Source organism: Nansenia antarctica, assembly GCF_963989245.1.
Source record: "Nansenia antarctica genome assembly, chromosome: 16".
NCBI lineage: Eukaryota > Metazoa > Chordata > Actinopteri > Argentiniformes > Microstomatidae > Nansenia > Nansenia antarctica.
The window spans coordinates 23,374,300-23,392,131 of NC_137686.1; the positions used below are offsets into that span (position 1 = coordinate 23,374,300).

Genomic DNA, 17,832 nt, shown 5'->3' on the forward strand with positions numbered 1-17,832 from the left:
TGTTGTTGTTCCAGGATCTCTACTACCAGTCCTACGCCCAGGTCGGAGTGCTGTTCGCTTCCATCCCCAACTTCAACGACTTCTACATCGAGCTGGACGGCAACAACATGGGGGTGGAGTGCTTACGGCTCCTCAACGAGATCATCGCCGACTTCGACGAGGTGAGGCTCTCTTCCTTTCGCACGGCCGCGCAAGAATCCCATTAACATTGTGTATATATAACATCAGTGTACATGAATCATTCATGAGCGTGCAGTGTGTTATCTCACATGTGTGTGTCACGGGATGCATTCGCTATGTTTTTTTTTTCCTTATCTCAGCTCATGGATAAGGAATGCTATAAGGACATTGAGAAGATTAAAACCATTGGCAGCACCTACATGGCAGCTGTGGGTCTAGTCCCCACGATCGGAACAAAGGCAAGGTTCCCTTGTGTGTGTGTGTGTGTGTGTGTGTGTGTACGTGTGTGGGGGTACGTGTGTACGTGTGTGTGTGTACGTGTGTGTGTGTGCATGTGTGGGTGTGTGTCTGTGTGAGCATGTGTGTGTCTGTCTGTTGATATTCCTGTGTGTGTATGTAAGATACAGATACTTAACGTTGACCATGAATGACTATGATTATTGAATAAACAAATAAGTCTTGGTTTTTCTGTCCCCTTCACAGGATAAGAAATCCACATCAGATCATCTCAGCACGGTGGCAGACTACGCGATCGAGATGTTTGACGTGCTGGACGAAATCAACTACCAGTCGTACAACGACTTTGTCTTGAGAGTCGGTGAGTGTTCGTGAGGTCATCTGCAGTGTTATTATACTGTATACAATAATGCATACATACACTGTAAATATATACACACTGACATATTTCATTTCCATGTTAACACGTGCGTATATGTACGATTGTGAATGCTAGCCTAGTTAGCCTGATGATTTCCTGTCAGACAAAGTCGTTTTTGGTCGTTTTTAGGGCTGACAGGAGGCCAGTTCCTAACAATTTAGGGGCTCGTCCCACGACACAGGACTAAAGTCCTATGATAGGGTAGACTCCAACTGGATCTTCTGGACCATCGAAGCTTGGAGAACTTGGCCACTTGCAACGTCGCTAGCATTTTGGCAGCTAAATTGTTTAACTGTAACTTTATTTGGCTAGAGGTTTCGGTAGCAGCCTGCGTATAAACGATCGCCCTGGTAACAATTTATCCCATTTGCAACACAGATAAGTGCTTTAAATCAGTTAACTACGTCTAGACAGCTATAGGAATAGATCTAGTTTGCGTGCGGGAGGATCAAAGCTTGTAATTTGCCCCAGTTGTGTTTTTTTTTTTTTTGCAAACTTAAGTGTTTCATGCCAAGCTGAATACAGTAGCAGAGGCTGCACATATAGGATCAAGAAATGTTCACTTTTATGCAACTTGGAAATGGAATGTCAATGAAGTGCTGGCCCCTTAATAAAGGTTATTAGCCTGGGCGACTTTATATTTTGGATGTTTGATCTTGGCAGTTAGTTCAACAAAGGACAGGTTAATAACATGGTTATGAATTCAAAGCAGACAGCTGTGAATGTGTCTGTTTCAGGCTTATGTAATATGAGCCTTTGCTGAGTTGGCTTAAGTGTCTAAACCCACTGAACAAGCAAAGATGTTTTGAAGGAATCTAGAAGCAGGTATTTTGTGGAAATACATAAAATTTGGTTGCTACAGTGTCTCACACCTCAGTTCATAACAGCCGTTTGTGTTTTCCCAGATGATGTGAAGCCGTATGTTGAACTATCACCACATTTCTCACAGCAGAGAGCATGTTTATGAGTGCATTGCGAGAATCCACAGATCAGTGTCAGTCTGACAGTATCAGCAGAAAGAACCTACATTTATTGTGTGGAAAACCAATTCTGTTATACATTCAGCTACACATTGATAGTCTATATGAATGAAAATATCACATCAGCCTAATAACAAAGCTGTGTAAATATTGATCAGCATATTGATATCGTCTATAAATAAAGCATGTGCACTTTTGTTTTCCTGGGCAAAACAATATACCGTGTTTGACTGTACTCCACTCTGACAGCATGTCCCTTCATCCTAGTATGTGTGTGTATAGTGTGTTGTGAAACGTAAGGCTTCTGCTAGAGCTAGCTAGCAGGTGAGATTAAACCTTGAGCACTGCTGTACATAGGCATACAATTAAAGCTGGTGTTAAACACACTGTCGTAAGTGACGGTAAAACAAAACGGAGGTAAGTGGTAAAACAAGTATGTTGAGAAGATGGCCTGTGAAGTATGATGAGTGAGTGACTGTGAGTGTGGTGTTCCTGGGTCCCCTGCAGGTATCAACGTGGGTCCGGTGGTGGCCGGGGTGATCGGGGCCAGGAGGCCGCAGTACGACATCTGGGGGAACACGGTCAACGTGGCCAGCCGCATGGACAGCACCGGAGTCCCTGGCAAGATCCAGGTATTTATTATTATTATTAGAACTACTTCATACGTCCCTCCCCCCCTCTCTCCTGCCTCTCTCTCTCCTCCCCCCATCTCTCTTAACCTCCTCCCCCTCTCTCCCCTGCCTCTCTCTCTCCTCCCCCCATCTCTCTTAACCTCCCCCCCCCCCCCGTCTCTCCTTCCTGTCTCAGGTGACGGAGGACGTGTACCGCACGCTGTGCCGCAACTACGACCTGGTGTGCCGCGGCAAGGTGAGCGTGAAGGGCAAGGGCGAGATGCTCACCTACTTCCTGGAGGGCAAGGTCCAGAGCGTGGGCACGGCCCACCTCTCCTCCGTGGCACGCTCCGCCAGCCTGGAGCGCCGGGCGCATTCGTGCGGCCGCGCCAGCAGCGTGAAGGCCAAGCCGGGCAGCGCCTCCTCGTTGGTGGCCAAGGTGGGCATCAGCTCCGTCGTCATGGCTACCGTCGCCAACAGCGTCAACAGCAGCAGCAGCAGCGTCGCCAGCCCGGCGTTGGCGTCGTCGTCGACGGCGTCGACGGCACGCCTGGCCCCCCCGTCCCCCCGCGTGCCCGTCCTGGCTCAGGAGGAAGAGGAGGAGACGGAGGACGAAGGAGTGGCAGTGTAGGAGGAGGAGGAGGAGGAGGAGAGTGAAATTAATAAGCACTGTAATCTCCCAAGTGAGAGGGGCTATCATATATGGTCGGACTGCCCCACGCCCCACCCATCCCCCCCACGGATTGTTGGATAATGGTACAGCCCATCCCGCAACAGAGAGGCGCTCATTCGTGGGAGCTCGCCGGCTCCTTACCGATGGTCAAGTCTGGACAATCACACCAACGATTGGTCACATCTAGAATACAGTGCAAGATGTACTGTTTCTACTGTATGTGTGGGTTGGTATGAGTGGTGGCTAGTGGATAGCCTCTTTTGGAACTACAAATCTGAAAGACCCATGAACCAGGATGGGGGTGTCACTTCAACGTGTCAACATAAAGCAGCAGTATGAGAGTGGAAGACGACTAGTGTGTGTGAGTGAGTGAGTGAGTGAGTGAGTGAGTGAGTGAGTGTGTGTGTGTGTGTCTTCCCTCTGTACGTGCACAGTCCTAGAAGAGGGGAAAAAGGCACAATCCAGTATTATTGACTATAAGACTTGGAGCACGGTATTGCTTTCGTATGTCTTTTTTTCCGAATAATGCCAAGGATACATTTCATCCTTCACGGTGTAAAAAAAAGTCATATCGTTTCCACATACACTTTTGTCTGTGTGTACGCATGCATGTGTGTATTCGTGTGCGTGTATGCATGTGCGTGTTCAAAACTTTGAAATAATAGCACAAATACTTTTTTTTATACGTACACTTCCAAGATTTTTTCTGGGCTCTGGGAAAGGCTTTTAAGACGTATCATGTAGTTGCATGGGCTGTTAGAGCTAACACTGTTATGAAGGATCGACTGGAGCCCAGTCGGGGTGAAAACCAAAGCAATGAGTTCACTTGTGTTTTGAGTACATCGTCTCCCCAGAGCGGTTGTCAGAACTGCCAGTTAAGTATCAAGGTCTCCGGCTTTTTTTTAAGGATCAGATCGTCGACCAGGAGACAAAACCCTCATCGTTTTTTTGCACCCGGAATAAAAAAAAAAAGACTTTCTTCTTGTTTATCCTCAGGGTGTGTGGTTCACTGTACGCGGTTTCTTTCAAGTGTCATGGATGCACACGAACGTATGTCACTCAAGCCTGTGTTTTAGAAGACAAACGACGAAAACGACGGGTTATGTTAAGCCACATCATAGAAGAAATGGAACGTGTTTTTTGGCTCATATACAGTTATATAGGCCACTGCGAGCGACACAGACGTAATTGTGTTTGCATCCATGACCTTGACGGACTCTCGTATTGACCAACGCTTGTTATTCATCCATTGCTGATAAGGGTTATGTGTGGGTGGGTGTGTGTGTGTGTCGGCCTGTGTTGGATATACAAGGCTTTGAAGAGAAAGTTGAGGTCGATATGGAAGGTGACGGGAGGCATGAGGGTACAAGGAACATTCGCTGACCCGCCGAGCAATGCCCTATTCTGGGTTGGACGTCATGCACAAGCTGCTATAGATCTCTGGTTAATGCCAAACCTGGAGTAGTCACAAAGCTGTATAGACACATACAGCATCTTTTACACACACACACACACACACACACACACGCACGCACACACACACTCACACACGCATACGTACACACACACACATGCACACACACACACACACACACACACACACACACACACACACACACACACACACACACATTCTAGCACATACTGTAGACAGATGCACACGAGCTACAATAACATTGAGACCGAGTGAATCTAGTGCTTTACAGTAGTAGAGTACTTTAGAAAACCATGCACAAATAAAAAGTTACTTAATTAGTTTGGCTACTCAGACAGGCATATTAAGGTCAACCTTTATGAACAATTTTCTGTTTTTCTGCAAATACCTCTTTAGTAGGTCTATAATCACAGTGTTACCACTATCCACTGTCTAGATTATCAAACCTGACCATTAGATAATCAATTTCACTTGATCTGCAAAAATTTAAATACCGGTACAGTACGTCAACTTCAAGTTTTTTGCCTTACTTATAAAGCTTACAGTGATTGAAACCTGCCTTTTTAGCTTATCACTTTGATATGCAGACGGTTCTTTTGTAAATAGCCTACAGCTGTATACTACTATGGTGTATCTTGTACAGTGTAAAGTTGGGTAACCTAAGATTTTGTAATAAATACATTATTGGTGTACAAAATTAAATTAAAGACTTGACTATCAAAGAGTTTTGGATGGATGTGATTTGTGCGGAATGTGGGATTTGAGCCTAGACTCCTCTGGAGTTGGGGAATGCTGGCGTCGGGAATGCTGAGTCATGGCCCCGCGATGATCCTTTCATAAGCGGTTGGTTGTTTTTTCAAAAAACGGATTCCTGAAATCAAAGAGGATAGGATTTAAGATTAGATTAGATTAGATTCAACTTTGTTGTCATGGACAACAGAGTACGAGTAGAAAGACAACGAAACACAGTGCATAGTGCAAAGGCCATAAATGTATGGACAGTGCATGGTGGGACAGTATCCGCTTGTTAAGTCTGACGTCAAAAGTGACGTTTAGCCATTTCCGGGTTCAAACCAGAAATTCCCCGCACCAGAGTACCTGTGAACTACAGCGGTAGAATGACAGTTTAATTGTTTTTTAGACTCGGATCTATTCATACAAGAAGGGACACAGCACTTTCCCGTTTTCTCCATATTGTCAGCGTCTTTGAGCCTCGGAAAAGCGCTATATAAATATAATTAATTATTATTATTATTTCGGCATTTCGAAGACAGCGCCTCAGCCAACGTTGGACCCGGAAACACGTCACGACTTAACAAGCGGTATCCGCCATATTACGGTGAGTATAAGCAAGTAAATGAATATAAAGTCAGTATACGTGCAATGAACATGAATGTAAAAAAAAAAGTCAATACATTCTGCAAATCAGCAAGTTCGGATTGATATTCGAATCATTCTAACTCCAAATATGTTGTCCTCGGTTACGAACAAATTCCCCTCGGTCGATAGCTGACCCCTTGACCCCCACCATGCCTCGCTGAATCATCCCTGCACTGTCACGGTGACCACACACACACACACATGAGTGATCATGTGTTTGTTTTTGCACTCCTGACCCGTGACACTATTACAACAAAAACATTTCATGATCTACTTCGGTAGAAGCCAAGTGTCACTGACAAAGTCAAGTTGACGGAGCCCCGAGTCTCTCTGTCTTTCCACAGATATGGAATGTCACCAAGCTCCAACAGTGGAACAGGAAGCCCAATGTTATCCCATCGTTGACGTGTGGTTTTGCCAGAGACGACTCGCTCAGGGTAACAGTAAAGTCAAACAGCAAAGTCAACAACGTCCCTGGCTTGCTCAACTCTACTCCCCGAGTTCACCAAGTCTGTTGTGATGGTGTTCCCTAGTCAGGACACAATATCAAACAAAGGAAATTTGCGGGTACGTGCTGAGCTATAATCAGGAGACGCAACACAATGTTGTGGTCAGAGGCACTACCTCACGTCTGAATGACCATGTACGTATGTAAACAAGACTGACAAAAACAGAGTTGACGAAGAGCTGCACATTGCAAACCATTATACAGTGCTTGCATAAATGTTCAACTTTTGGGACTGAAGTACATTCCATTAGGATTTCTTCCCACTGATCTACACAGCGTACTAGACACTTTCAAAGTGAAATGATAATAATCATAAATAATAAAAGATTCATTAAGAATGAGTGAGGAGACACACAAACAATCCTCCCTGCTATCATCCATTACCAGAGGAGTCCATGCCAAATAGGGCCAACATCTGACAGACACGCACAAACATTCGAGAGTTTAATCAAACAGTTAAATAGAAAACAAGATAGTGACTCCAACGTAAAATCACCAGTTATTTGACCAGGTGACTATTCAGGAGGTTGCCAGAATGTTCAGACAGAGTACATCCAGTGGCGAAGCTACCACGGTGGCAAAGGGTGGCAGCTGCCACCCTTGAAAAACGTCCTGCCACCCTACTTGCCACCCCAGTTACACAGACCAACTGATATCATTTGTTGTATTATTATTATTATTATTATTATTATTATTATTGGATCTTTATTATTATTATTTTTATCAGAATTCAGTGTAAAATCCTCAAATTCTCAAGTTTGAAAAATAAACTCAGTGTTCCACCCCTCCGTCCTGAATGGTTGCACCCTGGGTCACGTGACAGATTTGAGTTTGCCCGCTGAGCTGTCAGTCTCGTGGAGCCTGTTCAGGTAATGTTAAATGTGCTTTTAACTAATTATGTTATTACGTTTAGAATTCATTACCTAATGGATATGTTTAGTAAATGAATGAATGTTTTGTTCATCAGTGTAACGTTATTTGTCGAGTTATGAAGCGAATACGTTTTTGCAGTTCAGCTGTTTACCACTTAGCTAAGTTCGCTAGCTATTTAGCTCGCTAGCTATCGTTAGCTACACAGATACAGCTTTTACTCACTGTTTAGCTAACGTTAGAGTTAGTATAGTTAACTATGAATTAATTCATTACAATAATCAAGTCTACTCGAAACAAATGCATGGATGAGTTCAAGGGCTTGCTTGGACATGAAACCTCTCATTCTTATTATGTTTGTTCTGACGATCAAGTTCAGCACACGTTATTCATGTTCCTTGTTTATTGTCTCCGAATGAAAGAGATAATAAAATGTGGGTTAGGGTTAAAAAAAAAAAAAAAAACTCCTACAAACCTATGTCTTTGTAATAATTTACTGGATAAGAGAGAAACCTGTACACATGCACACTAGTTCTATATGTAGAACAGGCAATAAGGGATGATAAATATACATAAATATTAATCACATATTAAGATGGCCACAAATTATGGCCACGCTAAAATATCTGCTTGCCACCCCATGTATAAATCTCTAGAATCGCCACTGAGTACATCGTAGACGTAGATCACTCCCCTGTCATATTGAATAAATGAATCGTGTCTTTTCTGTATGTCTTTTCTACATTAAACATTCTGTTTTATCAATGTTCAATGTTTCACCTCACTTCATACACTGCTGTAATGACAGGCAAGTATAGTGTAAAAAACAAACAAAATCCACAACTAATTTATTCCATATTTCTGTCCAGCACTTTATTATTGAATGTGCATATTTAGTTTCAAGATAAGGACAATGTGCCTTCATTCAATCTTTCACAAACCGTTTGCCATCTACTTTCTTTGGCCCAATCCTAGATTTGGGATCCCCATCCCCCGGACCACACACCTGCAAAGGGACTTTATAATCCCACCTGACAATCAAGATAATTAGAAACTGGTGTGTAACCAGACAGCATACACAACAAGAACTTCACTAGCTTACTTGAAGTTACTTATACTGTATAGCCTAGAGGGAAATCAATATAGGGTCAAGTCATCACCATAGCCTACATCACAGGTAAGTGTTTGTTGTCGACTAAAGTATTTCCACTCACTGTAGCTTAACCACATTCTAAACAGAACAGGGGGGAATACCCCCCAGGAAGCATTAACTCTATCAACAATCTAGCTTTGGTCAAATGATTGGTGTCCCGTAATAGACCTGGGTGGAAATAGTATTTTAAAACAATTTGACTATTTACATTACATTTATATTTTTGGCATTTAGCAGACACCTTATTCCAGAGCGACTTGCAAGACATACATTTGACTAGGTAAGTGAATCTATCCACCAGTCATGGCAGGAAAAAGGAATCTGTGCTCAGGCCAGGGGCCATTGGCAGTCGTCGTGCTAGAAAAAGGACGATGTCTTTCTTTTTTTTGTTCTTTTTTTTTGACCACCTACCACCAGTACTCCAAGTTGTAAAAGAAAATCAGGGGGGATGGTGGATTTTATCATATGGGGACAATTTTAGCATCCCCACAGCGTCAGTGTCTTCAGTGTCAGTGACTTGGTAAAAATGTCATTGCATGTGTGCGCGCCCCCTCGGCCACAGTATTTTACTCAATATGCGCAAAACTAAATGTTGAAATAGTAGTAATACCACGTTCATTGACAAAATGACATAACGGATGGGAAGGGTGGATGGCAGTATTAGAAGGGGGTGATTTTGACAGTTTTTTTTATTTCATCCCCCCTCAACTTGAGTGCTGCCTCCCACTCCAGGCAGGGTCAAGCAAACACAAATGTGTTTCAAATACTTTTCGACCCAGGTCTCTACTAGATTTACTGAAACCACTGGTTGAACAAAACACTGAAGATGAATCAGCAGATGGAAACCATAGTGGAGGAGGAAGAGGAGGAGGAAGAAGAGGAAGAGGAGGAGGAAGAGCCCCTGCTAAAAGTGTCACGGCCTGGCCGTCGATCCCGTTCACTGGAGCAGAGTGGTAGTGTCCAGGTAGGAATCATGTGAATGAGTGAAGTGGGTCTGGAGTGAAGTATGGATGCTGAATCTACAGTACTGTATGTACCACAATGGAGGTAGAAAAGCGGAGGATAGGCTCATTGGAATGGAAGGAGGAATGGTGTATTAAACACGAGTGAAGAATGGTATCAGACATGTGTTTAGCCCTATTCGGACAGGATTAGTATTACCTGGGGACCTCGTGGAATTGAGAAATTACCCCCCCGATGTCTATGTTTCGTGTGGTGCATCAGCAAAGTCTGTATTTTACTTGAATTTACTGACATTCCCCCGGATATGATGTCATGGCTCTGCGTAACATCCGCTTCATGAACAACAAGCGTAACAGGCATGGGTTAGTTCTCGAACACGTGGCAGAAAAAAAGGGGCGGGAGAAAACAATGTCACCCCAAATCACTGACATGTCGATTCATGCTGGATAAGTATTACAGGACGTGATAATCGCAGGTCGCACAGGATTATAAGAACACAGATGACCTCCGTAATTATTACAAATTACCATAGGTCCCCGGATAATACTAATCCTGTCCGAATAGGGCTTTAGATACCATTCCTGATGCTATGCGTTACAATGAGCCCATCCTCCGATTTCTACGTCCACGAAATGCCTCCCCTGATTACTGTACCATCATAATATTAGAACTCACATTAGAACATACATTCCCGTTCAAATCAATTAAGGAGGAAGAGGAGGAGGAGGAGGAGGAAGAGGATGAAGAAGGAGAGGAGGAGCAGGAGGAAGAGGAAGAGGAAGAGCCCCAGCTAAAAGTGTCACGGTCTGGCCGACGATCTCGTTCACTGGAGCAGAGTGGTAGTGTCCAGGTAGGATTCATGTGAATGAGTGAAGTGGGTCTGGAGTGAAGTACGAATGCCAAAACCGATACATATGTACTGCAGTGGAGGTAGGAATCGGAGGACAGGCTCATTGGGATGGAAGGAGGAATGGTATATCAAACACGGGTGAAGAATGGTATCAGACATGTGTCTGATACTGTTCCTGATTCCATTCCATGCATTCCAATGAGCCCATCCTCCGATTTCTACCTTCACGAGCCTCCCCTGATGTACTGTACCGTAGAACTCACATTAGAACATACATTCCCATTCAAATCAATAAAGGAGGAAGAGGAAGAGGAGGAGGATGAAGAGGAAGAGCCCCAACTAAAAGTGTCACGGTCTGGCCGTGGCCGACGTAGTCAAAGTGCCGAGGTAGGATTCACGTGAATGGGTAGGATCATGGAGTGAATCATGGATGTCCCCATAGATACCATCATAGAGTTGGTTAATTCATTGAACAGACGTTCCTCTTCAAATCAACGGTCCTTGATGAGTGGACCGGTGGCCATCTTTGTTGTACCAGACCTCATGGACAGAACTTTCTTTCAGTATTTCTACTTTCTGAAGTATGTGTATCCTATCGCTATAAAATAGGTCCGATTTGTGCCACATCCAACTACGCCGGAGACTACAGGGGACCTTGAGGATGACGTCTTCCCGTCAGGGTGCACCCCTCCTAGGGAGAAGAGAGCAGAACCCGAGGGGGTGATGGAGGAAGAGGATGGAGGTTGGGAAGAGGTTAGTAGCCAGTTCAGACATCAAACCTGGGTAGTATCTATTTTCTTTCAAAGGTGTGCTTGATTTGAGCATGTCTGGTGCAAGCAAGCCCCTCCCATCTGGAACATCAGATCGACTGCTCAAAGTGTTTTGAAAGAGAACAAATACTATTTGAACACAGGTGTGCCGGTGATTCCATCAATTGACAAGTTTTTAAAAACATACGTAAGTGGATTTATTGGAAGCCTCCCCATACACTTTCTCGGAGAGTCTGGGTCCTAACTTACCTAGACATAGTCTACTTAGAGCTATCAACAGCCCGGATGCACGGGGCAAAACAGCCAATACTGGAGATGTGGAACTCAATTTCGTTGAGCCTCAAAAGCTTAGTAATAACCACTTGATGTAGCGGATAGCCTGGATCCCGGGTGGGGGGTGGGGGGGTGTGGGAGGTCGTCATTTTAATTTCGTTGTGTTTTATTTTACTGTGCCGTGTTGTATGTGTCGTTATTGTTTATAATGTACCTGTCTTGTTGTCGAGTTGTTTAAAAAAAAATAAGTTGATCACAAAAAAAAAAGTAAGTGGATGTATTTCAATCCACCCAAGCTATTTAGGGAGGATGAGGGGCAGCCGAAGCAGACACCTCGTAAAAGGATGAGGCTCTCCCCAGAGGGGACGCCGACGCCGCCATCACAGAAGAGGAGAGGAAGAGGGAGAGGAAGAGGAAGAGGAAGCGGACACAGACAGGTGCTCACTGCAGTCTGTACATATGAAAAACAAAGGCGATGTAGGCTGACTCCAAATATCTGTGCTTTAGCCGACGACTATGGCTATCACTCTTGTCGCGTGACCACTTCTACGACTGTCATCGATTGTCACGGTGTGACAGCTTCCATGACTTCCATTGTCATGGTGTGACAAATTTGGCGATTTATCAGTGTCACGAGGTATGACAACAATGGTCAGAGTTGGCCAAAGCACATTGGTCTAGACTCTCTAGAGAACATGGAGCCAAGCTAAAGTCATTGTGGTCTGGACAAACTATGTGCACTAAAATTGATCTGATTCACTGACTATACTTCCCTAGGTCGAGGCTGTCCCAGAATGGCTGGTGAATCTGATGCACAACATCGAGGAGGCTACCACATTCGAGCTGGTTATCGAGTAGGTTCCCTACTGTCGGGCCTGCCTGGTTGTGTTCCAGGTCATCAACATGGCAGTCAAGCTGCGCAGAAGATCAGCCAGTCCCTGTATCATGTTGATGTGGTTCCTGAGATGCTAAGCTCTTATCCAGGTGTAGTGAGAGCTGTTGTCCTGCATGGGGTGCAACTCCAATATAGGGGACCTGGAGTGCAACCTTTGTGACATGCTAATGCTCATGGAGCCATTGATTTCCATGTGGTGAGCAACATAAATGCTATCTCGACATAAATGCTATCTCGGCTAGAGGGTATAGCTCCCAAATAAAGATTTAGAAAGCCATGCCCCAATTGTGTTTGTTCATCACATTTTATCAGAAATACTATATATATACTACTATGTACTATATTCAACTTCGAATCAAAACTACCTCATCATCGTCAATGATACAACACTATGAAAGGTTCTAAAGCTAATAATCTAAAGAGAGAAATTACCCCACAACAGCATCAGACAGGCATAAGTCGAGAGAGAGAGAGAGAGAGAGAGAGAGAGAGAGAGAGAGAGAGAGAGAGAGAGAGAGAGAGAGAGAGAGAGAGAGAGAGAGAGAGAGAGAGAGAGAGAGAGAGAGAGGAATTAAGCTGTGCTTAGCGAGCAGGAGATTCCTCGGACGCACGAGAGAGAGAGAGATGGAGGTAGTCACAAACACTGGCCACTTTTTCAGTCACAATCCAGGAATAAGGAGGGTGAGAGGAATAACAGGGGTCCCTGAGAGGTTTGGGTAGGCAGGAGCAATAGGCTCGAAAGTCCCACTTGGCCTATGAGAGGACAAGGTGGAGTTGTTGCCCCTAGATCCTCTCAGATCTACACAATTGCTTATGGGGGCTAGGGCTGATTTGATACGGCGTAAATAGAGAGCTTGCGAGATGTGGGAGGGTGTTGTCCAATGTTTACCGTCGTGTGACAAGTGTGACTTGTAGTAATACTACACTGGGAAATGACCAATTACTGGGAGGATTCTCCAGACAAACATGTTATGATTCCAGCAGAGGCACATCTGCCAAATCCACATGACAATGGTTACGCAACACCTACTGTAGGGGGAATAGTCTTGTTTGCTCGACTGATCAACAGATATGAGGAAGGACCTTCACCGAAGGGATCAAAGCATTATATGTTTATGAAACTAATGAATCTTTTATTATTTATGTACTAAATAATAATTTTATTATTATTATTTCACTTTGAAAGTGTCCAAGGGATCAAAGCATTATATGTTTATGAAACTAATGAATCTTTTATTATTTATGTAATAAATAATAATTGTATTATTATTATTTCACTTTGAAAGTGTCCAGTACGCTGTGTAGATCAGTGGGAAGAAATCCTAATGGAATGTACTTCAGTCCCAAACATTCAAGAGTTGTCAATACATGTCTTTGGATATCTTAATTGGTTGATGTCTTATTATCTTAATTATTGTGTGGATTATGGGATAGACCTACAAGTAAAGATGAACTCCAAGTCGTCAGCAACACAAAGGATCGAGGTTGTTGTTGTTGCAGGGATGTACATTCACCAGGTTCAGTAAATATTGACAGCAGATCGAGTGAACTCCAGCCCACACATACGCACTCCGATTAGAGGTCATCCCACCCCCCTACAGCTGCTCGGTGAAAAATATTTAATATCTGAAGTCACGTCAAGTCGTAAAACATTAACTGTTCTGGAAGGTCATAATGCTGTATAAATACCGCCAGACTCTCTCCTTGGATATCAGCTGAGAGGAAACCTACATCCTACCTATACTGCCAGTTAGTGTGCTTGTCAGAAAGAAGCTCGAGAAGAAATTGAATCGCTCACAAAGAAATCTGAACCTGAAGACTGGAGATGTCTGGATTATATCAGAAGTTTACATTGGTGGCGGCGTTGGTCGTTTTGGCCTTTTTGGCGGTGGCGATGTCGTCCCCCGTGGTGGGGCCGGAGCCTATCCGCTGTGCCCCCTGTACCCAGGAGAAGCTGGACCAGTGTCCCGCCATCTCCCCGGACTGCAGACAGGTGCTGAGGGAACCGGGTTGCGGCTGCTGTCTGGCCTGCGCCCTGGAGAAGGGGGCGTCCTGCGGGGTGTACACGGCCCACTGCGCGGAAGGTTTGAGGTGCACCCCTAGACCCGGGGACCCCAGACCTCTCCACTCGCTCACCAGGGGACAGGCCGTCTGCACCGAGGACGAGGGACAAGGTGAGTCACGTTCACTGACTCACTGTTTCAGCGTTGTCTTTTAGATTCACGTTTCCTATGTTCCTTTCTTCCTTCATTTGTTCATTATTGTATTCATACATACATTTAGTCATTTTCTGAACATGAACACTTTTTTTTAAATGTTATTTATTTTTATTCAAAAATACAAATAGAACATAGTACTTGAAGGAGATCCATACACAATTCCACTTGTTGTAATTTACAAAAATGTAGCATTTGAATCCATGTAAATCATGATAGCTACAGTATATTCACCTTCTTTTCTTTTTTTTCAGAAGAGGCGGATGGAGCGCCTGACCAGAGCTCTCTGCATTACATCCTGGGCCTCCACACCAACACGCCCTCCGACCCCCGCGACGCCGCCGAGGCTCAGGAGAGCATCAAGGCCAAGGTGAACGCCATCCGCAAGAAACTGGTGGAACAGGTACGGAGAAAAACATAAAACATCACCATTACAGTTAGGTAGGAGAAAACAGTACATTTTGGGTTAGGCTGGACATAACACTATATAGTTGTAGTTGGGTAGGATCTTGATTTAATCAAGCTGGCCAATTCCAAACAAATTATTATTAGCAATGATGGCCTGGCAAAGGTCTTCAGACTTAAAGTTACAGTAACACTGAGGTCTTCAGCACTTTCAAACGTAGTCTTAAACAGTTTACCTCCCAGCCACTAGAGGGACCTGTTGCCTATTTCCAAAAATCCCTAACAACAAGCAGATGTCTTGAAGTGATACGTGCTTCCCTTCCTCGTGGACACATTTGCGTTCACATACTATGACCGAATCTGTTTTTAGTCAGGACGTTTTATACCCATGTCCTGTATATTCTGTGTCCGTCTTGTGTATGTAATTTATCGGGCCACTCATTGCTCACTGTCTTCTCCTTCCCTAGGGCCCCTGCCACATCGAGCTGCACGCCGCCCTCGACAGGATTGCCAGCTCCCAGCAGAAACTCGGAGAGAAGTTCACCACCTTCTACCTTCCCAACTGTGACAAGCACGGCTTCTACAAGGCCAAGCAAGTAAGGCGCCGACCACGGCTATTGAACAGAGAAAGGGGTTTATGTAGCAATTAGCTTTGCCTGTAACATTAGCTTACCTCACTTGGGGTAGTGGTGTTGCAGGGAAGCGTTCAATTACGCTAATGCATGTACTTAACGTTGTCCTCTACCCCTCTCTCTCTCTCTCTCTCTCCCCTTCTCTTTTAGTGCGAGTCGTCTCTAGTGGGGCCACCTGCTCGCTGTTGGTGTGTTTCCGCCTGGAATGGGAAGAAGATCCCGGGATCAAATGACTTATTAGGGGACTCAGAGTGCCAGCAGGAGCTAACTCACTAAATCATGGGCACACATGAACATGGGCACACACAGACACACACACACACACACACAGACACACACACACACACACACACACACACACACACACACAGAATCACACACACACACACACACACACACAGACACAGAATCACACACACACACACAGAATCACACACACACACACACACACACACACACACACAGACACAGAATCACACACACACACACACACACACACACACACACACACAGACACAGAATCACACACACACACACACACACGCACACGCACACAGGTGTACATATACTGCATCTCTTTTACTCAACTTGAACACCACTAAACACACATATAGGTGGTATCCGCAAACCCTAGACACATCCACCCTATATACTGAGTTTCTTTTACAGACACATACAAAATACGCACTCATTCACATAAACACACAACATAAAAGTTTTATTTCCGAAAAAGAGAAATTACTCTTAATTTATTTACATGACGTACGTATCATCAAGCCTTATTTATTCCAAATGTGTATGTGTCTTACTAGTATGAACCGTTTGTAATTTTTAGATTATTTATATGTTTGCCTATTTTTTGATTGTAAATAGGGCTAACACTGTATACATTTGTGTTTCTGTACTAAATAACTCCATCGCTAAAGACCACAGGTCTCTGGCCTCTGCCAAACCCCGCTCAGGGTCCTCAGCATCTCGACTTTCTTTTTTATTCATTCAAAAACGTCGGACCTGCTCTGCGCTGCGCCGGAAAACAACACAGTCGCTCATTCATTCAACATGTTGACAGTGTCGGAATGTATTCTCATTGACTCTTCCTCAATGGGTATCGGGGAAATACTTAAAGTGCCACAAGCATACATACAGTGGCTAGGCACAAACATATCAGGACTCATCCAAGCCAATGTCGGGTTTTGGGTGTTTTCTACCCCCTTTTTTTTTTTTCTCTCTCTCTTATTTCTGCATGCATCTACCTCTACCGGTCTCTGCAGGTTGCTTTTTTTATTTTATTTTGCAGAAGTTCACTGGGGCGCTTCTCCATACGCTCTCTGCATACAGCACCACCTCCTCGTGTCAGGTCATTGTTAGCGGTCTGAACGGAGGTGGTTATCTCTATTGTTTTGATATCTATATATATATCTTATATATGCCATGATGAAATGTCTATATTTATTATAATTCAATGTCGTGTAACACGCTGCTGTTTGTCGTAAGGTCACGTCCGTGTTTCGGACTGCTTGTTATCCAGAATGCTGCTATTACTTTTTGTTTTATTCGTATGGTTTGTTTGAATCATTTATGTGTGTACTCGTTTGTAATTCTGTGAATGTGTCCTTTAATAAATGGGATGACCTGAAGTGTTTTGACAGTTGCGAGCATGTTTCTGAAGAGTGGAGAACAAACAAACAGGGTCATGCCAAGCAACACATCACTCATCATACATACATGCACACACATGCTTAGGCACACACACACACACAGACACACATACACACACACACACACAGTCCACTTCCTAATCAGAGTCTGTACAGCAGCACGACCCTCCCTTGTCTCTGGCTGCCACAGGTCTGGACAGGTTAGCCTTTGACTGGGCCAATAGTGGTGAGAGGCAGAAATTGTAGGGTGGGAGAGGAGAGGGGCGGTAGGGGGATGTAAAGAGGAATACCCCCCACCCCCCCCTGCGCGCACACACACACACACACACACGCACACACACACACACACACACGCACACACACACACACACACACACACACACACAGACCACTGTCCCTCAGCAGATGGTGAAAGTGAAGAATTCCCGGGGAGGGCAGGAAGGAAGTGTGGTAGGCCCAGGTGTGGCGGTGCAGCGGAGGAGAGCCTAGCTATCTCTCCCCCTCTCTCTCTTTTATTTAGTCTGAGTGGGCAAGAGGACAGCAATTGAATTTAGGGAAACTCCAGAAAAAAACAGGTAACACTATTAGACCAGAGGGGAATCTCTTGTGGGAGGAAACATGTCGTTTCGCAAAGGAACGGGATTGTCGAGATGACAATATTCAGAGAGAGGTAATAACAAGTGTCCACATCATTTTCAGTTTGAAGAGAGAGAAGGAAAGGA

At 44.4% G+C, this 17,832-nt stretch overlaps 2 protein-coding genes across 5 annotated transcripts in view; both read left to right on the plus strand.

Annotated features, from left to right (window-relative positions):
- LOC308171442 (adenylate cyclase type 1-like) overlaps positions 1 to 5,228 on the plus strand; it is a gene marked incomplete at its 5' end in the record, with an annotated part of 47,484 nt that extends 42,256 nt beyond the window's left edge. For 2 of the 3 annotated variants that reach the window (XM_080546288.1, XM_080546289.1), the window contains 5 exons: positions 15 to 161; positions 321 to 419; positions 664 to 778; positions 2,326 to 2,450; positions 2,626 to 5,228. In XM_080546288.1, the coding sequence (XP_080402414.1) occupies positions 15 to 161; positions 321 to 419; positions 664 to 778; positions 2,326 to 2,450; positions 2,626 to 3,060 (921 nt within the window). In that variant the 3' untranslated portion in view covers positions 3,061 to 5,228. Of the gene's footprint in view, positions 1 to 14; positions 162 to 320; positions 439 to 663; positions 779 to 2,325; positions 2,451 to 2,625 lie in introns of all 3 variants that reach the window. The other variant, XM_080546290.1, reaches the window with a different exon arrangement.
- Positions 5,229 to 13,926: 8,698 nt separating this feature from the next.
- On the plus strand, positions 13,927 to 16,006 carry LOC308171400 (insulin-like growth factor-binding protein 1). 2 transcript variants are annotated; one of them, XM_080546242.1, is made up of 4 exons: positions 13,927 to 14,373; positions 14,670 to 14,818; positions 15,288 to 15,416; positions 15,603 to 16,006. In XM_080546242.1, exons 1-4 carry the CDS (start codon positions 14,025 to 14,027, stop codon positions 15,726 to 15,728), a joined length of 753 nt encoding a protein of 250 aa, XP_080402368.1. In that variant the 5' UTR covers positions 13,927 to 14,024; the 3' UTR covers positions 15,729 to 16,006. The 2 variants fall into 2 exon arrangements, with proteins under 2 accessions (XP_080402368.1, XP_080402369.1); XM_080546243.1 differs by having other exon boundaries at positions 14,673 to 14,818.
- The last annotated feature ends 1,826 nt before the right edge of the window (positions 16,007 to 17,832 follow it).

What these genes read in the sequence shown, in the direction of transcription:
- LOC308171400 (XM_080546242.1), top strand. Translation starts at nt 14,025, where the DNA reads ATGTCTGGATTATATCAGAAGTTTACATTGGTGGCGGCGTTGGTCGTT. An exon ending in CACCGAGGACGAGGGACAAG is followed by an intron (nt 14,374 to 14,669) that starts GTGAGTCACGTT and finishes CTTTTTTTTCAG; the next exon opens with AAGAGGCGGATGGAGCGCCT. An exon ending in GCAAGAAACTGGTGGAACAG is followed by an intron (nt 14,819 to 15,287) that starts GTACGGAGAAAA and finishes CTCCTTCCCTAG; the next exon opens with GGCCCCTGCCACATCGAGCT.